Source organism: Girardinichthys multiradiatus, chromosome 6 (genome assembly GCF_021462225.1).
Source record: "Girardinichthys multiradiatus isolate DD_20200921_A chromosome 6, DD_fGirMul_XY1, whole genome shotgun sequence".
Lineage (NCBI taxonomy): Eukaryota > Metazoa > Chordata > Actinopteri > Cyprinodontiformes > Goodeidae > Girardinichthys > Girardinichthys multiradiatus.
Window position 1 is genome coordinate 3,234,822 of NC_061799.1, and position 26,869 is coordinate 3,261,690.

General features: G+C 37.7%; 1 protein-coding gene across 1 annotated transcript in view; it reads right to left on the bottom strand.

The window, feature by feature from the left end:
• Window positions 1-4,286: 4,286 nt before the first annotated feature.
• xkr4 (XK related 4) overlaps window positions 4,287-26,869 on the bottom strand; it is a 40,809-nt gene continuing 18,226 nt past the window's right edge. The window contains exons 3-4 of the mRNA XM_047367266.1: window positions 21,105-21,459; window positions 4,287-9,879 (exon numbers count right to left, since the gene is read on the bottom strand). Coding sequence (XP_047223222.1) covers window positions 9,279-9,879; window positions 21,105-21,459 — 956 coding nt within the window. The 3' untranslated portion in view covers window positions 4,287-9,278. The remainder of the gene's footprint in view (window positions 9,880-21,104; window positions 21,460-26,869) is intronic.

Genomic DNA, 26,869 nt, shown 5'->3' on the forward strand with positions numbered 1-26,869 from the left:
TTAAATGTGCATCTCAACTCTCCTGTTTCCACCAGAACTGTCCGTCGGGAGCTCCACAGGGTCAATATACACGGCCGGGCTACTATAGCCAAACCTTTGGTCACTCATGTCAATGCCAAACGTCGGTTTCAATGGTGCAAGGAGCGCAAATCTTGAGCTGTGGACAATGTGAAACATGTATTGTTCTCCGATGAGTCCACCTTTACTGTTTTCCCCACATCCGGGAGAGTTACGGTGTGGAGAAGCCCCAAAGAACCGTACCACCCAGACTGTCGCATGCCCAGATTGAAGCATGGGGGTGGATCAGTGAGGGTTTGGGCTGTCCCTTGGCCCAATACTTGTGCTAGATGGGCGCGTCACTGCCAAGGACTACCGAACCATTCTTGAGAACCATGTGCATCCAATGGTCCAAACATTGTATCCTGAAGGCGGTGCCGTGTATCAGGATGACAACGCACCAATACACACAGCAAGACTGGTGAAAGATTGGTTTGATGAACATGAAAGTGAAGTTGAACATCTCCCATGGCCTGCACAGTCACCAGATCTAAATATTATTGAAGCACTTTGGGGTGTTTTGGAGGAGCAAATCAGGAAATGTTTTCCTCCACCAGTATCACGTAGTGACCTGGCCACTATCCTGCAAGAAGAATGGCTTAAAATCCCTCTGACCACTGTGCAGGACTTGCATATGTCATTCCCACGACGAATTGATGCTGTATTGCCCGCAAAAGGAGGCGCTACACCATACTAATAAATTATTGTGGTCTAAATCAGGTGTTTCAGTTTCATTGTCTAACTCCTGTACATACACATAATACAGGAAATAATAAAGAAACCGGAATGTCATGTTCAAGATGTTAGAATATTACACTTGTATGTATTGGTATTGCAAATGATAATTTTTTAGGTTTTGGATGAATTTGCGGCATTCAGGGCAACAACAGCTTTTGGGTAAAATCTGTTTTTCAGTCTGTTTGATCTTGTCTTTATTGCCCTGGAATGCCTCACTGAAGGTAAGAGTTCAAACCAGGGTGTGAGGGGTCCATGATGATGCTGTGGGCTCTCCAGAGGCAGCGGGTATTGCAGATCCCCTCCAGAGATGGAAGAGAGCAGCTAATCACTGGGCAGTGTTTATGACCCACTGGAGCTCCTTCCTTTGCTTCCTCATTGGCGCAGTGCAGCTGGGAAACCACAGCGAAATGCTGTGGCTTAACACCAACTCCACCGGGCAGCGGTAGAAGGTCATCAAGAGCTCACATCTCAGGTTGTTTTTTTGGAGAACCCTCATGAAGCAGAGTCTCTGCTGTGCCTTCTTCAGGATTGAGGTGGAGTTTGTAGTCCAGGTCAGGTCTTCACTGATGTAAGTGCCCAGGAACCTGAAGTCTGTCACCATCTGCACCCTGTCCTCAGTTATGGTGATGGGCTGAATGTCCATTTTCCACCTCCTAAAATCGATAATCAGTTCCTTTGACTTGTAGGTGTTCAAGATGAGGTGGTTGGTAGTGCACCAGACAGACAATCACTCCACCTCTATGCTGTAAGTAGCCCCACCACCATGGTATCATCTGCAAAATGTATGATGGTGTTGTTCGGGTGTGTGGGGATACAGTTGTGGTTAGAGTAGGGCGCTTAGCACACAGCCCTGTGGAGAGCCAGTGCTGGTGGTCAGTGCTGAAGACAGGTGGGATCCTATTCTCACCCTCTTGGAGCAGTCTGTCAGAAACTAAAACAGCAGATGTTGTGGGAGAGAGATTTGCCTATTTGTATGCATAGTGTATAACCTCTTGCACAGTTTGAATAGTTGACATTCGAGGAACTTTTAACACATTTGTGAATTGTGTTGTACACTTGCAAAACTTGTATGCTTGTGGATCTTTTTGATACTAATTGAGCTCCATAAAATATAGCTGATTTAAAACTTTTGCATAATGTTGTTTTTCCACTTCAATTTACCACAGTCTCTGACAGACCTGACAGTGCAAATGAAAGAACAAGCAATGTCAAGGCCAGAAAGTGACCACAGTGAACTTTATTAAACGACTTCGGGTGACTAATTAGATTCAAGCAATAATATACAAAAATTGAATATAAACAATAGGGCTTTTATACTTTTATTGAATGTTACAGCACTTTTGACTTTACTCACACAGCCTGCAACCTAGAGGAATAAAAGCTTTTTTCTCTTTAACAAGACTTATTTTTAGTTACCACATACATTACATGTATCTGTTTTGTTTGTAATATATTGTCATAGTTACAGAAAATATGGTGGCATAAAACCTCTAAAGACACTTTTCACAGTCTGAACTTTAGAAGACAGGAATGTTTTTTTTGTTTTGTTTTTGTAACATTTACACTTTGCATACATGTATTTACAGGCAAGCAGTTGATAAGAACCCTCCCCACCAACACCACCACCTTGTTCAACTAACTTGTAAAACAGACTTCTGTATAAAATAATGACTATAGTGTAGGTAGAGTCCTCTTCATAGTGCATACTTTGTCTATACTTTTAAGCTCCAATCCATTTCTCCTGTCGACGTTCACCATAAATATTAACAAGAAACGCAGGCCAAGAATATTTCACACATTCAAAACGCACCTAAGGAGAAAGAATAATATATTTTCAATGCAGCTGAAGTAATTGTGCTGCATAATGAGGTTGAAATAATCCCAAAGTAAATCTAAAACGAGACCTTCAAGGACAACAAAACTTTTATAGTAGCTTGTAAGCTACCATCATAATAAGAAGGACTTTGTTGTGTTATGTCACATTTATGTTAGTGTTGTTAGCAGGAACCCCACCTACAGGTAACATTGGAAACGTTTAAGGACCCTTTTCTTATGGCACAAGGTCATCAAGTTTTGTTGCTCCTTTTCTGTTCAGTGAAATTAGAGAATGAGATCAATTAGACAAATAAATTATTACTATTTATAAGTAAACATTTCCGACCATGCTCCTTTTTCAACAGAAAGTTAGTTTTGACTGTTTTTATTTTTTATTTTAAATACTCCTTTCCAGTACTAAGATTTCAGCTTTAGTCATTGTTAATAAAGATGGTATCATCGGTGGCATCAAGGTGGTTATGCAATGTTGAAAGACATATACACTTTTTTCTAGCATGTAAAATAAGTGACATTGAAGAAAACACAAATTATAAAGGGGTATTAAAACTAAAAAAAAGTATTGTAAATTGACTTGTAGACTGAACTGCTAAAAAATGTACAACCTGATCTAACAGCTCCGTAAGGTGGCACACAATGATGAAACACAAAAAAACAACACACAAACTGTGTAAGAATTGTGAGTTCTCTGATTCATGAGCCACATTCTAAAATTACGAAATTAGATTATGCACCATTTGTGTGTTTCTCTAACTCATTAAATTCGGACTAATACTCCTTTCTACTTTTACGTTGACTTTTATAAAAATGCTTTGCTATCTTTCAATCTGTTGAGAAATTCGGGAAACCTGTTCTGAAAGTAAAAATGAAAAATCCAGCAGTACTGACTTGTTGCTTTTGCAGGAGAAGGTGTTGCCACAAAGTCAGTGACCCCATGCAATAAGCTGGGATTCCTTACTAGTCGGCACAAAGAAACTGAACTTGACTGCATTATATACCACAGGAAAGAATTTCTGATTGGCTTAATGTTTCTCCAATACAAATGTACTGTTGGGTGTAGATCCTGGACAGCAAACACACAATCAGGCTCATTTTAATTTGTTAAATCACAGGGAAGCTTTACTGTTATTTTAATTTATTTTAAACAAGTGGTTTTTAAAGCTTTTATTTTCCATTTATTGTTATTTATTCATTATCAAGCAGGTTCTTAATTTACCGGTCTTTCTACTTTCTGATGCTGTTAGGGCTTGCGAGATATAGGACCCCAGAATGCAAACCAGAAGGCAGCATGACGGTAAGTGCAAAAGATTTCATAACAAAAAACAAACTCACTCACTACAGGAGGCAGGAACAAAACAAACGGGCAGGCAAGACAGGCATGGCATGATCAAAAAGACAAGACTTGGTTAGACAACAAGACACGAGCATGAGAAATGTTTCCGCGCTGACTAACTGAACAGGTGTGTATAAATGGAGCATGGTACAGGGGGAAAACAAAACTGATTAACATGGTGCAGGTGAAACGAATAAACTTAATTGACAGAACAAAACGTGACTGGAGCAAAACAGAGACTCTTGAACACAAATTAGAAAAACATGAAGCAAAAGCATAACCAGATCCAAAAACCAAACTCGACAAATCATGAACAAGACGACAAAACAAAAGCATGAACCAGGAAAATAACAAAAGAACAAGTCAAAACCTTAACTGTGAAAAACATAAGAAAAAACCAGAAACGAAAAAACCCCAAATCATAACAGATGCTCACCTATGGTCATGAAATATGGATCTTAACAAAAACAACGAGATCCCGCATACAAGCGGCCAAAATGAGCTTCCTATGTAGGGTGGCTGGACCTTTAGAAACAGGGTTAGGAGCCTTTTGGGTGCCTCCCTTTGGAGGTTTTTCAGGTATGTCCCACTGGGAGGAGACCCCTGTGATATCCAGAACTCTCTGGAGGGACTCTGTACGCTTTGGAATTCCCCAGAATGAGCTGCAGAGCGTCCATCTGGAACATGTTATCCCCACAATAGGATCTTACATAAGCGGAAGTGGATGTACGATGTATGATACTTGTTATTACAATTTCGGGTTCTTGGGCCACTCAGGGCGTTCTCTGAATACCCTGAAGGCCTTGACAGGTCACCATTGATAATCCTCTGTAAAATTATAGGAGATTATGTGGTATTAAAATGTTGAGGTCTGTTACATTCAGATCTTAAGATGACAGTAGCATCTTCACTATACTGAGAAATAAATCTTTAGATACTAAATACTGTATGTTCTGATCAATCACTAAGAAATTGCTGAAATTTTGATACAAAGTTTAAATGTTTTTACTGCAAGGTCTGCTGCATCCCAGGCCCAAATGATTGGTGGTAGTAACTTTGAGGCAGATGAATTTATTTTTATAATGAATCTATGTTGTCAAAATGAAGTGCTGATGGACTGCCTTCCCTCTGAAATAACTGCTCCGGATTTTAGTTGCAATGCTTCTCTTCTCTGCGAAATGAGAATCAGAGAATCATCTGTCAGTATTTTCTTTTCTGGTAGCCTCATTTATATATTTTTTGTAGAGAAAGACTGTGATTTGTCTAGCCTTCATAACCTCTACACATCTAGGTCAGATCATTCTGCACCTAACTCAGTTGACTGGGTCCATCCTTATTATTAATTCACCCTCTTAACCACTTCATTCAGCCTTGGTGAATTTCAGTATATTAATTCTAAATTTAAAAATAAAACAAAATATACTTTTTTATTCCAAGCTTTTTCATGGCTCCTCGATGCAGTTTTGTATTTTGGTTTACAAACAGAACCTTAAAAATAAGAGGAATATCAACGTATTTTACAGAGTATCAATTCAAATTCATTGATCAAATCAGCCAATCTTATTGGAAATATTTAATTAAAAGAAGGGTGGACTTCTACTCTCTACTTCTTAAAGGGGAAAAAGCACCTATCAAAGCATTTCTTAGAGATTTTAACCAGTAAAGATACAATGTTTTACAGTATTTATGTTCTGAGATATAATTTAAAGCAATCACAACTGCTACAACAGCAGCTGCTCTTTTGTTCCTACGAGACACGTCAGCCTTTCAATATGAAAAATCTGTAGATACTTACAAACTTCCTCTGAGACAAACAGAAAGTCAGGGTCATTGCAGATAATTTAAAATTCATTTTAACTGCACATTTCCACCAAGTTTGTGATAGCAGTACTTAGTCATAACCTCCATGAAACAATCTGTTTTTAAATGCATTTTGGTCTGCCCTTGTGAAGTGTGAAGATCTGTGTTCACCGATTGCAGCAGCACTCTTGCAGGATTAGGAGCTGTTTAGCATCACTGTATCTAACCTACATAAATGGTCCAGGTGATATACAGCAGTGGTGACACACAAAAGAAATTCCCTAGGTGGGTAAAGAAAGGTTCAGGATAATCAAAGTTCAAGTAAAAAAAATGTTTCAACACTGATAGTCGAAACAATGTGTGCAATAGGGACAGAATTAAGGCTGCTCCGCTTCAACATTATGCTGGTGTTTGCTTACTGGTTACTTTGTTAATGCTAGTCCTTACATGACTTTATCACATGCAGTGAAGGCGTGCAGCAAGGACACGGTCGCAAAACGAGCTGAATGGAGTGAAGCCGACCAAAAGGAAAAGGGGCTACTCTTGTCATAAAGTCAGGTTTGCTAGTGTGGGTTAGACTCCACCAGGGTCTGACTTTGTCCCTGATCCTGTTTGTAGTCTTCATAGACAGGAAGAAACAGCTGGGCCAAAATGAGCTGGATCAATGCAGCAAGGGAGGTAGAAGTCAGTCTGACTGTGTTACACCCCTAAATAGCCAAGCAAGCTATTCTTAGGCTCAGCCTAATGACTTTTGTAGGATTAGGCCGGCTTCGTGGGTCAAAGGAGTAACGTGATGGCGTATGATTTGTGTGACCAGCCAGCCATGGGATTTACAAGCATAAACAAGGTTCACATATCTTTCCATTGGAGAAGAGTGAGAAAGTGAGATATATAATTTAATTTGAAACGTTTGCTTTAACAAGAGGCTAGTTAAAAGCAGTTCATCCACAATTATTGTTTTAGGCATAGTGCGTTTTTTTTGTGAACTCACAGCTCTTTAGAATAACTCCCTCCTGGCCATATCCTCCTGTGATAGAGGGAGCTCAGAGGCGGACTCGTCTTTGTGAAGCCTAATGAAAAAATTCATTAACCCGGTTGTTGCTTAATCCTTCTTGAGAAAACTGAAGACCAACTCTGCTCCACATGCTCTGTTTAGTGCCTTGATGTCTCTGACAGGAGAATTAGGAAAAACTAAGCTTTCTGTAAATGATACGCAGAAGGATAAATATAAACTTGGAAATGTATCACTACTGGCAATAGTCATTATCATTTTAAACTTGACATAAATCTCAATATTTTCAAATATGGATTTATCGCCTAATCCCAGACAGGGATACTGACTGAAAGAGGATTCTGAATAAAAATGACTGAAATTAGCTTTTTTCATAGGGTGTCCAGGCTCCACCTTAAAGGTAGGGTGAGGAGCAACACCATCCAGAGGGAGCTAAGAGCAGAGGTGCTGCTCCACATAAGCTGAAGTAGTGAGGGTATCTGATTAGCTATTTTAAAAAATATTTTTAAAGATGTTTCGTATTGTTCTCTTTGCTTATGAAGCACGCGTTTTTGCCCCATGTAGTTATTTGTTATTAAAGATCTTATACAACTGTTGATTATTATCAAAGTTTGAACTGTCTAAATCTAGGGAACTAAAATAGAAACAGTAATATGCCTTAATGACCACTCTTGTAAATATACCAAATGGTGTAAATTGCTTGTTTTGTTTTGCATTAAATCAAAATTTGACATGCTTTTTTATTGGTAACCTACAAGTAGTAGGTGGTATTTTAACAGTGGACATAAAATGTTACACAAACCTGAGATTTTGTTGGTGAGTTAATACTCTTAAGATATGATGCAGTTAACTGAAAGCTTATCCTAGAGCTCATCCTTTGTGGCAGTCTGTAACATCTCAACCATCTGTTGTATACAGTAATAAAAACACTGGAGCACTGAAATGGAAAGGAAAAATATGCAAACAAATGTGCAAATTGTTCATACTTAATCATATAAACATTCTTCACAGTACTCTATAGTTTGTTCACCAATATAACAAAATCCCAGGCCAACACGTAGAGTAAAAAAATGTTTTGCTTCACTCTTGTTTTGAAAATAAATCTCCTTGCTACTGTAGCTGAAAAGGTCTGTTTTTGCATAAGTTACTTGCTTGCATTCCAGTGAAAGTTATTTCTAGACATTAACTGGTTCTGTGACACTTGTAGATTGATATTTCTCAATTGTTTTTAATGGTGACTTGTGTGTTGTGTTATGGTACTGTGTAAAAATAATCAAATATGTGCTAGGTAAATAGACAAAAATAGGATTGTTATTCCAATTAGTTGGCTTAGCTTTGTGTAAAGCATCACTAAATGACAGCAATGAGCAAATTCAGACATGGAACAACTAGTCCACCAGATCCTCTCTGCTGTTCTGCATTCTGCAATCACACACACAAACACAGACTAGGTGTTAAAACAAACACACTTCAGCGAAAAAATAAATAAACTACACCGTAATCTTTACAGTACCTTTTCTCTAATATACAATTCGGTTTTATATTGCAGTGGAGAAGAACAATTCCCATTGTCTATTATATGCTAGGTAAGATAGCAGCTCACCAACATTTTCTCTTGTTCTCCATCCTGCTCCCCATTTCTTGTGATGTTCTCTTCCCATCCTCTGCTGTCTCTCCATTCTGTTCTTTTTTCTTGGTCTCCATCAACATTCTCTAAGGGTGAATAACGATTATTTCCACTAAATAGCCTGGTTCATCAGAAAAATACTTGAGCTGAGTTGCCATGTTTTTTATTTGAGGTGGTGGTTGTGTGTGTTTGATGTGGTAAAAAAAAACAACTTGCTGATGTATCTCTACCTTTCATTCCATTTGGCTTGCTTCTTTCTGTATCATCCAGCCAGGCTTGGCTAATTTGATAATATAAAAACTGGAGGGACTGTACATACATGCTACTTTGACGGCTGTCTTCATCCAGTTTACCTTAAACATAAAGGTTAGGAACATAAAGGAACTTCGTGTTCCTTGCCAACTCAGAGTTGTGCCATAAGATTCCACTTTGCTTTAGTTGCCCTTAGATCATTTCATCATTCCTTCCAAGAAGCACACATACAACATTTTAAAAAGGAAGGTTGTTTAAAGTTTGCATAAAAATGCATTACCTTAGAGCTATTCCTGTATGACTTGATATCATTTATATTATGGTGTACATTATTGTTCACCACCAGGAGTTTGTTCAATTCCAATAGTATCAATTTATTCTCCTGTTGTGTTCTGAAATCCTCCAGTGAATAAAATAAAACCAGACTGAATTGGGCCACATCTATAGACATCAAGTCAAATGTGCCAAATTGTTCCATAATTTTCTTTGAAGAGGCCACAATGCTCCTGAAGTGGATTAAAAAAAGGGATATGAGGGATGAAAAATAGACTAAGGAGAGCCACAAATCCTTTAGATGTTTACAGAACAGCTTGATGCTGCATTTCTATTCTGATAGCAGGTTTAAGCTACAATGTTGTTTCATATTCCAGTCGCTCATGCACCATGGCATCATCCTTGTACATCAGACGAGGAGGAGTCGTGGAGCAGTCTATACCCAAGATCGCTTTGCGTATACTGCGGTCAAGGACATGACGTTCCCAGGCTGGGTACTGATTCCTGCAAAGGTCAAGTTTGATGACAGTCTCATCTAGGCGTGGAGCACGCAATGAGGATGTAGATGGCACTGTGTGTCGGACCTGAAACACTGGGATACAGCCATCCCGTTCAGAATACGTTCCAGTTTCACGCTCTAAGGTTGTAGTGGCTCCTCGGTTGGAACGCAGTGAGCCAGTTGCGCCATCAAAAGGTAGTGTAGAGAACTGAGCAGTTGGGTCCAGATCAAGCCCTTGGCTACTCGCAGAGCGTCCAAAGCGAGCACCATTGGGATGGAAAAAAGCATAGTACATGAGCATGAAAACCAGACCAGTAAGGAAACTGCTAAAAATGACACAGAGTGCTGGGACTGCAAAGGCATCAGTGGTTTTAGGTGTTCTGTAAAGATACCACAATGCACTGAGGGTAGCGTTCTCCACCAGGATCACTAGATAATAGATGAAGAGCCGATACCTGCACAAACAAATGAGATATAATCACAAAGAGTAAAAGAGATAGAGTGCTTTACAGCATTAGTGAGATTAAAAATTAAATAAATATTTTTTATTTAAATTTTAATATTAAATGTTGATTTGAAAAAAATGTTAATTTAAAAAAAAATGATTGGGGGTCTCATTAATCACTGTTTGGTTGGTAGTGCAGTTTGAGGCACACTTTGCATGAGCTGTTTGATTTAGATGCACGTTTGTTTTGTTCCAATTTAGCTCACAAAACCAAACAATGACTTTACTGGTATGCCTGGATGTTAGATATTAATATCATAAATACACTGAGCAGGTTACAATTAAATCTGACCTGGACAGAGCACCATTAATGCACCATATTAAGCACCATATTATTATGGTGCTTAATAATATGTTATCTTTAAAGAGAGGCACACATATGAAAAGTGAAAGAATTGAGGTGTGTGTTCAGTGACTGTTTAGGATTTAACACAGCTGTTTTATGAACTCATGACAAAGTTTTACAAATAATAATTTCTTTCCATATATTTATGGAAACCAAGGATAAAGTTTTCATTCAATCATAAGTAGGGAAGTAAAGTATCTGTTAAAACAGTTTGCTGTTTTGAGATTTTTTACAGAATAATACAGGAAGTCAGTCAGTCATTTTCTACTGCTTATTCCATAGTGGGTCATGGGGAAGCTGGTGCCTATCTCCAGCAGTCTATGGGCGAGAGGCAGGGTACACCCTGGACAGGTTGCCAGTCCATCGCAGGGCAACACACAAACAACCATGCACACACTCATTCATACACCTAAGGGCAATTTAGAGAGACCAATTAACCTAACAGGCATGTCTTTGGATTGTGGGAGGAAGCCAGAGTACCCAGTGAGAACCCACACATGCACGGGGAGAACATGCAAACTCCATGCAGAAAGACTCCCGGACAGGAATCAAACCCAGGACCTTCTTGCTGCAAGGCAACAGTGCTACCAACTGCGCCACAATGCAGCCCAATACAGGAAGTCTAAAATAAAATATATTATAAACACCCACTGAATTTAGTATGCATTTTTAAGTTTATAACCTTTTACACAGAATATTATCCCTTTTTGCCATTCTGCTCTTCATAAAGTAAAAGTGAGAACCTAATGAGCTAATATTAGCTGTATGTTACAATGATATCTGACCTGGAAAGAGAAATGTATGTCCTAGTATATAGTTATATAGAATTATAGCACAATATTTTAGAAATGTCTTATGTTTATGAACAAATGCAAATCCAATTCAGTAGACCTATCAGTGAAGCTTTAATTCTAATGTGTGGAACAAATTGAATCTTTTTTTAATACACAGAGAAGAGATATTTAATGATGTTCTTCTTTTCATTATTGAACTGTATGTAGCGAAGATATCTAGATGAACAATTTACCCTATGATCCAATCAAGCATTTGGACAAGCATCCTGGTTGGTTGAGTTAGGTAGTTTTCCACTCTAGCTCTAAGGAAGCACATAGCTACATTATACAACTGTCAGCTGTGGAATATACACATCAGAAGATCCACTTATCTCTGCAAACAAATCACAAATACATTATGTATTTTGTGTAATTTATATATCAGGTGCTGTAAGTCTAATTCACATAAAGTAGATTTTTTTGAACTAAACAGATTTTTTATAAAGAGGGTGCAGTGTCACAACAAAGGGAGTGATGATTTTAAAATCTACACATCTGGGCAGATTGACAGCTGTAAGTACACACAGGCAATACTGTTGTATAGCAAATACTCTTACTATGTGCTTAACACAACACATTTTTCATTAGAGTGACAAAAAGCCTAAGTACGTTGAACTCCCTCCAGGTACACACTAGCCCTGTAGGCTTTGTGGTGAATTAGAGCCCTGATAATTCATTGGTCGATATTATCTAGCAGACAGGCCATTTATATTGAAAAGAATCCTATTTTCTATGTATTCCTATTGTTAGCTTTTTACAGTATTGGTAAAATCCGACAATACTGTTTCAATTCAATTCAATTCAGTTTTATTTATAAAGCGCCAATTCACAACACATGTCATCTCAAGGTACTTTACAAAGTCAGTTCAATTGAATCATAGAAATTTCAAGTCAGGTACATACATTCCAATTAAATCTAACTATCAGTGCAGTTTATTCAGTTTATTATTCAAATTGGTTAAAAGGTTTTTTTTATCTAAGGGAACCCAGCAGATTGCATCGAGTCAGTGACTTGCAGCACTCGCTCCTCCTGGATAATCATGTAACAACAGTGGACAGTCACTTGCATTGATCTTACAGCAATCCCTCATACTGAGCATGCATGAAGTGACAGTGGAGAGGAAAACTCCCTTTTAACAGGAAGAAACCTCCAGCAGAACCAGACTCAGTGTGAGCGGCCATCTGCCATGACCGACTGGAGGTTTGCGAGAAAAGAGCAGAGACACAAAAAGAACACAGAAGCACTGGTCCAGGTGTACTTTCTATGGGAAAGAAAAGTGAAACATTAATGGTTGTAGTTCCTTTAGTAGCTTCATCTAGGAGACAAAGGGAGATAAGCAGATGAACTCTGAGCCAGTTTTCAAGTCTAGAGTGTGAAAGAGAGCATATACAGTTAGTCACAATAGAAGCTCAGCCAGTAGCTATGTCTAGGAGAGACAGGGTTAAACACTGAAAGACAGGACCATGTGGATCATCTGTAAAAGGTGAGCATTAAGTTGTTGGCAGCAGCAGCTTGGCTGATGTCCCCCTCCTGGCTCTTTAGCTACAGCTAAACACAGAGCCAGGCCAGATGTAGCTTCTAGAGAGAGAAATAAATAGAGAGAGAACATACAGTTAAAAGCTGAATTCACAGCAAATAATGCAAAATTGTTTATATAATTTATTTTTATTAAAAGGAAAAACTAAAAGGTACTATCCAAATGTTGACCATCATGACTATTTCAGTTACCATATATTTAGTTTAAAAAAGATGTATTGAATATTTTTTTTGTTTGTTTAAGCCCAGATATCCTGTTAAGTTTTAATGTAAAGTAATATGCTGACATTCAAGCTTGGTCAGCCAATTTCATTAACCCCAACGAATGTTCAGCACATTTAGATAAAAAGTATCTTTGTGAAAATGACACAGTCAAATCAGCTGAGTTGGCTGGCTTCAGGTGTGAAAAAATGCTGTAAACAAAGAATGCTTTCAGAAATGTTGGAAGATTTGTACATGAATTATCATTGCTTAGTTTAAAAAGATTCCTTATCCTTATGATTTACCATTAAAAGACATTTTCATTTATTTCGTTTGGTGAACGTTGATAGAAGTGGTTTGAATACTTTTTATATTTATCTTTGAAGTACTTTTATGAACTATTAACAGAATTGTCATCTTGTCTTAGAGTTGCATTTGGGTGGTTGCTATGCAGACTGAGCAGGAACTTGTGTGTGTGTGTGTGTGGAGGAGTTCTGGGAAAAGTACTGTCCCATTTTTGAAAGCATTCCCTGTTTACAACCAATTTTCACACCTAAAACCTAAAACTTTTGCACAGTACTGTATATAATGCAGTGCAAGTTGAATTTCCCAGATAGGCCATATAAAAATAATATTTTCCACAGTTGATGGTTTGGCCACAGACATGACTCACAACACAGACATGAAACCACCAACAGTGACAATGTTAGTTTAGGAGCCTACATGTTCTGTTGCATCTGAATATTAAAAGTTCTAGTTAGCAAGAATATTGTTAAAACTGATCCTAATAAAATTCATATGTGACTCTATTCTGCTGTTAAAACATAATCAATTCGGCAAATGCCAATATGAGGTTCTCACAATATGATACTACCAACATTTAAACAAAATGTATAACATGATCTAACTGTCTTTACTAAAATATAAAAATAACAATTATATTGTTAAAGATCAAATAATATCTATAGAATATTAAAATTATAACAATATTGTTGATGACAATTAATGACTGTAGTCTTTAAAGAAAGGCAAACATGAACAGTGGAAGAATACAGGTGTGTTTTCAGTGACTGTTTAGGATTTCACCCAGCTGTTTTATGTACTCATGACAAAGTTTTACAAATAATTTATTTCCATATATTTAGGGAAATTAAGGAAAAAGTTTTTATTCAGTCATAAGTAGGGAAGTAAACTGAAGTCAGTATCTGCTAAAACAGTTTGCTGTTTTGAGTTTTTTTTACAGAATAATAGTATAAAGTATAAAGTAAAATATAGTAAAAACACCCACTGAATTTAGTATGCATTTTTAAGTTTTTAACATTTTACGCAGAATATTATCCTTTTTTGTCATTCTGCTCTTTATAAAGTAAAAGTGGGAATCTAATGAGCTAATATTAGCTGGTTAATTAGATGGGCTATTAGTGTAGGTATTTTATTAGGAAATTGAGTACATACTATGTATGCACATGCATTTTGGATACAGTTTATTAAAATCTTTTAAAAGTGTTTATCTTTTAACATGTAAAGGATAAAAACACTATCCAGAATCGTCGGCATGGCTAAAAAGATCATTGGCACTAAGCAAAGGATGCTGGGAGATTTGTAAAAAAGACAAAAACAAAACAAAAGGCTCAATAAATTGTGGGTGACCCAGGTCACCCCCTATTTGGGGAATCTTTTAGGCATTTGTTGACTGTTTTCTAGATATTGAGCCCATTGTGTGTTAATAATCTTACTGTGCTTGACCATTTTAATAAAGGGAGTTTAAACTGTATGACAAAGTTTTTCGGCGGTTTTAGAACTTAAACTTTTTTAAATCATGAGACCTTGAGACTGGAAACCAACCCCTGCCTTTAATCAATCCAATATTAATTACTTCCACTAAGGAGGTTATGTTTTTGTCAGTGTTTGTCTGTTTGAAAAATATCTCAAAAAGTCATGAATGGATTTGCAAGAAATTTTCAGACAAGGTGCGTATTAGGACAAGGAACAGGATATTTTTTAAGGATTCTTTAATATTGGCAGACCCTGGTGCGACAACCTTGACTTCCCAAATGGTTCCTGAACAGCTGCTGACATGCAGTGGCCAGAAGTCATCCAGAGTACAGCTCATCTGTATATAAAAAAGCCAACATGCATAAAAGACCAAACTGCCTTGGAGGAGGTCTGTGCTCTACGAGTGCTTTTGTAGTTACATGTATTAATGTTGACCTAATCTAAAAACAGATGAATGTCAGAATCTATACCTAAAAACATGTTAGGGTTACAATAATACAGTTAAGCCCAAAATTATTCCTACCCCTGGAAGATTTTCAATTCACCTTATTTATATAGCACCAGTTCACAGCGAATGTTGTCTAAGGGCATTTTATAAAACAAAAGGATACAATAAAAGTAGAGAAATATATTGTCAATCCAGTCCAACCATATAGGCAGATTCAAAGTCATTTAGATAAAATTCTTACAAACTTCTACTCCCTTAGTCAATCCTTTTACAAAGTGACCTGCTTATTAGGAAACAGTTGTCATCATCTCGACAGGTGAAAGTACTAAGATGTTTGTCAGTCAGTCATTTTCTACTGCTTCTTCCATAGTGGGTCACAGGGAAACTGGTGCCTATCTCCAGCAGTCTATGGGTGGGGGCGGGGTACACCCTGGACTGGTTGCCAGTCCATCGCAGGGCAACACAGAGACATACAGGACAAATAACCATGCACACACTCATTCACACCTAAGGGCAATTTAGAGAGACCAACAGTCATGTTCTTGGACTGTGGGAGGAAGTTGGAATACCTGGGGAGAACCCATGCCTGCACTGGAAGAACATGCAAACTCCATGCAGAAAGAGCCCAGCCAGGTGTCGAACCCAGGACCTTCTTGCTGCAAGGAAACAGTGCTACCAACTGCGCCATAGTGCTTCCCCACTTAGATGTTTGGTTGCATCTAATTTAAAAAAGTATATTTTTGGCAAGTCATGACAATAGCAAAAGACCCAGTGAAGGCCTCTGTGTTTGCATTGAAGATGCTCACAACCCAGGTATATGGTTCAAAGCCAAATCTAAACATCGTTAAGTTCCAATGGCTAATGTGCAAAGTGTTTTTATAAGAAGCAATATAATACAAGATAGTCCACACTTTCAAAATACTGGACGACAGAGCAGGAAGTAGCAAGTACCATCTGCACTGGTGAGGCTGATGGTGAGAAAGAAGATGTGCAAAAAAATCCAAGGATCACCCTCAAGGCCATCCTGGCTTTGAGTTTTTGAAGTTTTTTAAAATCTCATTTTGGCAAAGAAAACATTTTCAGGTCTTCTGTTTTAATGATCAGTTGAAACAAATACTGAATTGTTTGGCCGATCATGTAAACTTCAGTTGACATAAAAAAAGCAAAAGCACTTAATTCCAAGAACACCATCCTCATGATCAAGCATAGTGGTGAGAACCTAACGCTTTAGAAGTGTTTTTCAGGACAGGCAACATTATCAAGTAAGTGGCATCATGTAAAAAGAAGATTACATCCAGATTTTCAACATCAGGCAGTCTACAGTGAAACTTGGTCTTTGGCATTTAAGGATGACAATGATCCAAAACATGCAGCTAAAGTGCTCAAGAAACACCAGCCGACTAAAAAGCTTCCTGAAGTTAACTAGACGCTTTTCTAACCTTAAAGACTTGGAGCTTATTACAAAAGTTAAATAGTCAGACATAACAGCGGAGATAAGTATGGGATGTTTTCCATTGCTGTAATGACCAATAAAAGGTTTTCCCTGGATTATTGAGGAGGAATATTATGAATTTGGACATGGCATTTTGATCAAATGCAAATAAAAACTGAGATTTTAATTCCACTCTAATATCTCTTGCACATTTTCTTATTATCTTTTGAAAAATGCCTGTCTGATTTCCAATCAGGAAACCTGCCAGAGGTAAGAATAATTATGGGCTTAACAGTAAGTAAACAGTATCTGGCCTGCTCTGAAACATCCAACATATTTATATACAGCCTGAAACATATGACAGTTACTTATGAACTTTTGAGAAAGTCATGTCTCAGTAAAATTATCTGTTTGCATTTAGATGAAAGTATACAGTAACTTCATTAATCAAATTAGAAATTAAAAAAAATAATGAAGTATTAAATGTTCTGAATTTTACAGTAATTAGTGTATAATCTATATTAGGTTAGCTCTGTATAGGAAGGTGAAACAAATACAGCTTAACATATGACAAATGAACATTAGTTAGGACTTCTAAAATGTGTATATTTCAGTCCTAAGCAGCAGAGTTGGATTTTACATGTATCATGTTGTTAAGCACCTTATGATGTTCCTTTTAATCAGTAAAAGGAGCTATTTAAATTAAGTTTTCTTGTTTGGGTACTGCAGGAAATAGACTAACAAGGCAGTACTATCTTATGCAAACCTTTTCCAAGAAATGGAGCTATATCTGTAACAAAACGTTTATGTCAACAACATATCTTTATGTCAACCCTTATTATTAAAATGTTGAAGAGTTGTTTTTGATAACTGCTGCCGTGTGCTTTATTTGACATGCTGTGTCATGCTGGAGATAGGAACCAGCACCTGTCACTGCAATAAGGCTGTCTTTGTCAAAGTCCAGACTCCTGTCTGGACCGAATGGCACATCAATTCAGACCTATGCCATGGTTCAAAAGAGCACAGGCTGAATTCAGGTATTGATCATTTGTGCATTTGAACTAACAAATCTGGAAACAAGCTGAGCAAGTAAGCCATATAAGTTGCACCTTGAGTTAGGAAAAAAATTTAATTTGGAAAACAGTTCAACTACACAACCGGTCAAAGGTTTTAGAACCACTTTCTCATTTACTTGTTTTCTTTATTTTCGTGACTATTTACAATGTACTTGTACAATGTAATTCTCACTGAAGGCATCAAAACTGAAAATGAACACATATGGAATTATGCAGCAAACAAAAATTTGCAAAACAAATTTAAATGTGTCTTTTCATTTTAGATTCCATAAAGTAGCTGCCCTGTGATGACTGAAATATTAACATCTGGGAAGTTCTTTAAAGACTCTTTGGAAAACTATTTCAGATGACCACCTGATGAAGCTCATGGAGAGAACGCCTATAAAGCAAAGCAGTCATCAAAGCAAAGGGTGGCTACTTTAAAGAATCTAAAATATAAAAATGTTTAGAGTTACTTCACACTTTTTGTTTACTACAAATTCCATATGTGTTCATTCACAGTTTTGGTGAGAATCTACAATGTAAATAGTTCTTAAAATAAAGAGACCCATTAAATGAGAAAGTGTGTCTAAAACTTTGGACCTTCAACCTTATCCAGAAAGCAGATGTGGACCTTTGAATATAACATTTAAGAACCCCTGCAGCAAGGATTACAGGAAAGATGATCATCTCTAACCTAAACAATTTTTGTTTGAAATACTATGTGTGAACATCTTTTTTATGTTTTCGTAATTTGATTAGAAAAGCTTTTTCCATCAACTTGTTGGATTAATATCTCTGCTTGTCCTTTTTACACTGCACTGCCCCTTTGCTGTTTTTGAAAAGATAACCAAGTCACCTTCACACAAAGTACATTTCAGATTAGTTATTTTTTATTTTTACTTAAGTACTGTTTCTTATTCCTCTTAGCCACACCCCCAAACGTGAGATGGGCCGAACCGTAAGTCGTAGGGATCTGAAATTTGGCACACTGCTAGAGCTCCTCAAACCAAGAAAAAAAGTCTCTTGGGGGTATGCCCTAAAATGCACATGAAGTCAGCCATTTTGGATCAAAGGCAAATTTTTGGCCATTTTCACTTTTACTCAACTCGAACTTTAACGAAGTCCTCCTAGGGATTTTGAGCTATCGGCTTCATATTTGGTCAATATGCAGTTAAGGCATGGGGGATTAAAAGTTATCAAAATGGTGAGTTTTCGGCCGTATTTAGGGGGCGTGGCCGGGGCACGAACTTGGCGTTCGGGCCCAAAGTGAAAAAGTGCAATAACTTTCCCAAAGAAACGCCAAATCACACCAAAGTTGGCATGAAGGAGGACATTTGGGCTCCCGACAATCCTATTGGGTCATATGCTGACATTATCAAAGTCAGGTTCCTCAGACCAGGAACTCACTTTTTTTACTGGGAAAGGTCACTATCTGGCTGTCTAAACTCAATCTGCTTCAAACTGTGTCAGGTGACTGATAACTAGTGGGTCTAACTTCGTTTGAAGCACAGTGACTTTTTATAAAGTTTGATGTCACGCCATGGCCTTACGTTTGGCTCTAATTTTCACATAGATCATCTGATCTGCACCAAATTCAACATTATTGATCCTAGTCCAGTCCCCAAAAGAGATCTGATGAGATATTTAGTGGGCGTGGCCTAATTGTTCCACAGCACCCCCTAGAGAATAAAAAAAAAAAAAATCAACCCCAAGCCATGCTTTGACCGAGGATTGTGAAATTTGGTACACATATGTAACTTCTCTGGACCTACAAAAATGTCTCTTGGAGCGTTGGTCCAAACGCCACAGGAAGTCGGCCATTTTGGATATAATTTGCAATTTTGACCCCGGTTTTGCCATTTCTAGCCCGCATATCTGAGCAAACTGCTCCTACAGCTTTTGACTTAGAGACATGAAAATCTTTCAGTATACTCTTATGGCACTGGGGATCAAATGTTATCAAAAGCTTTTTGATACATGAAAGCGTGTGGGCGTTGCCAACCCTCAAAATATGACGTCTCCCCATAAAAGACGAAATTGATTTAGCTCCTACAAGGAAAGTCGCAGAGACCTGAAATCTTCTGAGATTGATCTGCCTCTGGCCCCGAACAATATTCACTGATCAGATGCTGGCATCATCAAAGCCCCGCCCCCTGAGAACAGGAAGTGCCATGTTTTCTTTTTGTTGGTCCATATTTCGTGGCTGTGGCAGCGTGGTGAATTCTGATGTCACGCCGCGGCCATACGTTTGACTCTAAATAACACATACATGGTCCGATTCACTCCAAAATAAATATGGTTGATCTTTGTCAACTCCCAAATAGCTCTATTGTATTACATTGGAATTTGGATCAACAGCGCCCCCTAGGATGTTTTGAGTGCTCTATCTATTTCATACATCATCAGATCCACTTAAAATCTAGTATACATCATCACTGGTCAATGCTGAACATGTTACCACAGTCAATTGATGACATCATTTTAGCCCCACCCATTCACAAACAAGTGAGTGCAGCTTCCATGTGCAATGTCCGCTTGGCTCCAAACTGAATATGGTGGATCTTTGTCAGCCCCCAAACAGCTCTATTACATTACATAGGAATTTGGATCAATAGCGCCCCCTAGGACACTTCAAGTGCTCTATCTCCCTCATACAGTTCAGATGTAGTCTACATCATCATGGATCAATGCTGGACATGCTGACACAGTCAACTGATGACATCACTTTAGCCCCACCCACAAACAAACAAGTGAGTGCAGCTTCCATCTGGAAGGTTGGATTTCCCCCAAATTTTGAATTCTTCTCGCCAGACCAGAACTCCACTTGACCGAACATCATATGACATGTCGCTCACAAGTTCACCTAGTGGTGACGTGAGGAATCGCATAGGGGCCTCGTCGGTGGCGTGTAGGCTGCTATGACAGGCTCCCGCAGTCGCTGCATAGGCCGAGCCGTGCTGAGCTGCGGGGGCCTACAATGCTGCTTGCAGCTTTAATTGTTTTTGTACTCGTTCCACTCTTGCTGGAACCATGGTGCCAAGTTCTAAGTGCTTGTAGAGATGTTAATTTACAAATGAAATGAAACAAAGAATAAACTTTTTTTTTTATATCTAGTTATACTGAAATCTAAAATATGTATTTGTCTTGCCCCTTGCTCTTTTTCAGTGTGCGTTGATGGATGGATGTGTCTGCTAATGTAAAACACTTGATTGTTCAGTTGTCATGAATATTGTGTATTTTTTTTATTTACCATTTTAAAACACCTCATATTAATAATGTATAGTGGTCTGCACTCTATATATAAAGAAGGGTTTGATTATGTTGGACAAATTTATCCTTTTAGAATAATGTGCCTTCATTGCTCTGAAGAAAAATGTTCTCCCTAATTCTTGAATCTGGCGTAGTTATTTCGGACTTAAAACAAGTACTTTGTAGAACCCACATAAATGCAAAGTCTTTGGCAGGCAACTGTTATCAAATGCCTTTAAACTAGAAAAGATGGCTTAACCAGGTCAAGACAAGAGTTAGTATTAAGTGTTTTCACCTTGTACATCCCTCTTTGACGTTGAACCAGGAGAAGATGTAGATTATGCCCACCACCATGTCAAACACAATCTCCTCCCATTTGCTGATGCAGAAGTCTGTCTCACAGTGGACAATCCAGAAAGTCATGATGCACCAGTGCAGGACAATGAAGATGCCAAAGTAGAGTTGAAACACAGAGGCAAAGAGGGCAAATGTGATGACCCTGGCTGCAATTGTGAAGAAGTGCCAGCAGAACTGGATGATGATTGCAAGGTAGCCAATAGGCTTTTTGTCATCCCGAGACTCTCGTAAAGCCTTTTGGTAGGAGGCTAAGGCCCATGCAAGAGAGACAAGGGAGGCTGCTGCTGTCATACCTAAAACAGAAACACAGCAGGTTAAAGTTTAAAGACAAATCCATGGAGCATTACAAAAAGCGTTTACACATATTTCTGAGAGTAGTAATAAAATGTGACTATCTCCCAGTAAGAAGTAGTAGCAAGGAGGAAGCAGAGAAATGTTAATGGGTCTCAGATTTTCAACAAAACCTTTTAAGATTACAGTGAAAAGTGGTGTTCAAATAATTGTCTAGAGCAACTTAGACTGAAAATGTTTAAATTTTAAACTTAACATTAATTTTATTCAAGGGAACAAAGCACCATATTCTAACTACTCACACTGAGCCTGGTTCCGCTGGAATGAATGCTGCAGTAACTCGAGGCAAATTGTTTGGTTTGCCTCGAGGGTTTGCTGACAGAAAACATTTTAACCAATTTGAATAATAAACTGACTTTGACTGTATTGTTTGATAACTGGGCTTCACGATAGTACAGTTGGTAGCACTGTTGCCCTCCAGCAAGAAGGTCCTAGGTTTAACTCCCTGCCTGGGGTCTTTCTGCATGGAGTTTGCATGGGTTCTCTCCAGTCCAAAAACATGACTGTTAGGTTAATTGGTCTCTCTAAATTGCCCTTGCGTGGTTGTTTGTCCTGTGTGTCTCTGTGTTGCCCTGTGATGGGCTGGCAAACTGTCCAGGGTCTACCCTGCCTCTCGCCCGTAGACTGCTGGAAATAGCCACCAGCTTCCCCATGACCCTGTATAGAAAAAGCAGGTATAGAAGATGGATGGATGTTTGATAACTAGGATCAATTGGAATGTATGTACTTGACTTGCAATATGTCTAGAACTGACTTTTATTTGTAAAGTGCCTTGTGACAACATTTTTTGTGAACTGTCCAGGTCACTTTTGTAAATGAGATTTTAAATCTCATTGGGTCTTTCCTGGTTAAATAAAGCAATAATTAAAAATAATTGCCACTATATAAATAAACAGAATTGAACTGAATTGGGGCACTTGCAGCATTGTGCTAAGATAGCAGCTCAGTACTGATAAATAAATTTGTATGTGTCTTTATTAATGAGCTCTAGGTCTTTGAAGTTAAAAGGTCTCTTTGACATCACCCTAATCACACCTCACTCCATAGGTCTGTCAAATTCAAGTCAGGACTCTGACATTGCCACTCCAAAATGGTTATTTTACTTCCAAAAAAAAATGTGTTGGTAAAATAAAAAATTCACATTAATCCTAACTGCCAGTGCACCTCACTGCCAAGGTAGCCTGTGTATACAACAAATGTTGTTGATTCATATTCAACACATTGAATCATATTAGAAGAACTTTGTCCCCATCTTGTGGTTGAAGATATACCAAATTATGCCTGATTTAGCAAAATTGCCCTTAGAAGAAATCTATGTATTGTATGTGCTATATTCAAACAAGCAAGTTTTATTTGTATTTGCATGTTGCAAGACCTTTTTAACTTATAAGCAAACCTACAAATAGCTGCTGAAAAAGAATTGATGTTTTTATATCACATTTAATCATTTTCTGACTGAATTCACTTTCCTCTTTTGAAGATAAACTCAAAGCTATTTTGTCTTTGACTTTAGCAAAGACATGATAGTAAGACATTCATCATCTGGGTACACATTTTGGTACAATATATCACTCCATTACATTTAAAAAGTGGTAGTTGTTTTTGTTTTGATACTTAGGTTTTGAGACTTTTGATACTTAAGTTTTGATATTTAAATCTCATCCTGAGACATAAATAACAATATAGAATAATCAACCTCTAAATTTAGTAGTTGTGTTTAAATGTTTATTGAGCGGAGTATTGTACCTTTTTGCTGTAAATTTTTTACCCAAATATGGGTAAAAAATGTGGTAACGATAACTTTTAAATCTTAAGTGGGACAATGTTGTCATACCAATTCCCTTGTCTTTTAAATATTTGGGAATCAACTGAAAAAACATACACTGATTATTTATGCCAGCAGATTTGGCTGACTGTGTTAACTCCACTGTTATTGAAAAGCAGATGTAAAAATATGATTTAATAGGGCATTCATTTATTGTTTTCTATGCTTTTACATCACTAAGAGCACATTAGTATATCTATTTTTAAGGGATAATTTTATCCGTAGTTGAAATTGCAATCAGGAATGAATAAACACAAAGCATCATGTACCGCATATACTTAGAAAATAAATGTGTTACTCATTATTTCAAAAACCTAAATTATACTTGATCTGCTCTAGACAGTGCTGTTAATCCATTTCAGAAGTAGGTTTTTCTTCAGTTGGGGTCTGTCATAGCCCAAGAACAAGGTAGGCTAGAATGTTCCTCTTCTGTGGGCTTTAGGTTAGTGCAAAGAGCACACATCCAGAGCAAGCAGTGCTTAATTTAACAGCCTCAAACAGGTCGCCATAAAGTCACTCTGGAACCATATTTGGTATTTTATTAGAAGGACTTTGGACCAAAGCATCACACCAGAAACACTGAAATGTGAAAGAACGTTTTATTCTAAAAATGGATGAAGTACAGGAGGAGATGGAAAGTACAAGGCAAGGCCCTTTAAGAGTATCTTCACGCTTAAAGCCCATGAACTACGTTTGACCTTCAAGGAATGTCCCTCCAACATCATAAAAAAACAAAATTAGAGCCCTCCTTTTAGCCCAAAACATATGAACAAAGTAGGAAATTCCTCCATGTATTTTCTATTTCGAAGTTCCTGGTCAAAACCACAAAACGTGGCTCCAACCTCCACTTCACAACTTCTCTCCATAGCAAATCACTATAATTATAATTATAATAAAAATAATAAGAAGAAGAAGAAGAAGAAGAAAAATAATCCCTAACAACAACTATTTCAAAAATCACTTCAGCTCAAAAAAGAACTAAGTGACTGAAAAGAACCCAATTGAGACGTTTTTTTTTTTTACTGCGGTGGCTTTTAACCCTTTTATTGGCATCAGGTCAGCCCAGACTGGATTTGGCATGAGGTTTATTTTTTTCCCTGTATAATATTTTAGCATAGCCATAATCCCACACTAATTACAAAAACATAACTGCCAAATACTGTAAATTCAAGTTGACAAAAGCACTCACTCAGCCCTTTGGAGGGCCAGTCCTGCTATAATTAAGAATATATACAGAAATAAATAAATGCTCAATAAATAAATAATCATACAATTAAATACACAATAAATGCAGTTAATAAATCAATAAGGGAAGCTGTTTATAGACTGGAGGAATTAGAACACTGTTAAGAGGCCAGACACTGAACATCTGCCTGTCAAGTTTGCCATTGTTAAATGCTTTTTGGTGGGGAAACGTGATGCAGATTCGAGCTATGCAGGCTAAAGCTAACCAGCCAATAGGCAGAAGTTGACGCCTGTAGATACAGCCCCTCCTCATTTGCACAATGAGGCAAAATGTATACGGAATTGTAAAAAGCACAAGCATAAAGAAATAGTATTGAAAAAATAAATAGAGTAAAAAAATACAAAGGGAAAATTAAAAAGACAAAATATTATAACATACCCATAAATAGATACATTTAAAAATAAGTAAATTGAAAATTGTGATGGATAATAAATAAATAAGGTAATTATTACAAAGGTTAATCAAAAAAGCTAATTAAGTGAGATATATACATATCCTCTCTTTGAATAATTTAATTACTGCCTACATATATTTATTAAATGCACTTTTTGTGTATTTTTATCTATGCTTATTTATTTATTGAGCATTTATTTATTAATGCATATATTCTTAATTAGGGCAAGATTGGTCCTCCAAATCTTCACTCATGTAAATTAACCATTGATAATGGTTAATCTCCTTACATTTAAAACGTAGTTGAAGAATTCAAGTTCAAAGTGAGAGGAGACAAATAGGCCTAATTTACCAATTTCGATCCTCACAAATCTAAACTGTTGTATGCAAAGCATGGACATTCGGCAGTCACACAGTGCGGACCTTTACTAACACTACTGGGGCACTTTCTCTGTGAAATATCCAAAGTTTAGCCCTAAAAGTGTTGTCTTGATTTTCCCCACTCAAAAAGTCGCAACTTTCAGTTCAATACCAGGTGAAAGAAAAATGAGAAAATAGCGGAGTCCGTCATGGTGGAGGATACCAGGGACTGCAACACAGACTACATTAACTTCTGTGTGGACAACACTGTGCCCCTTGTGAAGGTAAAGTGTTTCTCCAATAACAAGACTTGGTTCAACCCTGAGATAAAGGTTTACCTCAAGGAGAAGAAGAGAGTCTTGAGATTAGGAAACAAGGAACTGAGAGCTGTGCAGAAGGAACTGATCGGTGCGATCTTCCGTGGAGATTTTTTTTTCCGAGACTTCTGATGATTAATAATTGTTTGAAAAAACCATGTGCTGCTACATCTGTGAACTTCATCGACAACGCTGATATTTTTTAGGAAAACAGACACCTTTTCGAGCAAGATGGTTTCTGTTTGAACAAGCCAGGACTCAGACATTTCACATCTCATCTCTTCTATTCAATAAATAATTTGCCAGCAGCCTCGACCTTCAGCAGAGAACATGGAGTATCAACAACAACGACAATGCTGCCACCAACAGCTCCAGCAGAGATAGAGATAATCAGGCAGTTGGCTGAGAGAGAGAGTTCATCACAAAAGGTCTCCCCACCGAATTCCACAGGAGAAGTGGATCCCCCTTCCCGTTAAACCTCCTTCACCCCAATCCAGACTGCACAGAACTCTACCCTCTCTCCACTGAATCCGGTTTTTGCTTTACTGGATTTCAAGGACATAATGAAAGAAGTTTTCAAGATTAGAACCCAATTGACTCTGATATCTTCTCCATTCAACACCCCCTATGGTCCAGGCCCTGCTACTAAACCAACATCTTCCAAAAGCTGCAGAACCCCGCCACCTCCTAATCTATCTCTTTCAAATCAGGGCCTACATATCACTTCTCTGTGATACAGTCTGGGCCACAGTGGTAACTCTATCATAAATTATCATTTGCAAGAAAAACTTGGGCCCCTGATTCAATTCAATTCTATTCAATTCAAAAATACTTTATTAATCCCAAAGGGAAATTAAATGTTGTTATAGCTCTTATTATGAAGGTTTCCCCTAAGGTAGTTGTAAAATATCTGTGCTTAGAAAGAACAAAGCCAAAAGAAAAAGAGACAGTAATAAACAATCAAACTTAAAAGCCATAAACTGTCAGGTACAACCAGACACAAAGTTAATATCAGCAACTAAGTCATATAAACTGGTGTTATTGAACATTAGATCTCTGTCAGGAAAATCATTTTTAATCAATGACTTCATTACTGACCATGAACTTGATGTTGTTTTCAACAGAAACATGGTTACATGAATTTAATGAAGCTCCCATTCTGATAGAGTCGACGCCTCCGAACTACAATTTTCTTTGTGAGAGCAGACAGC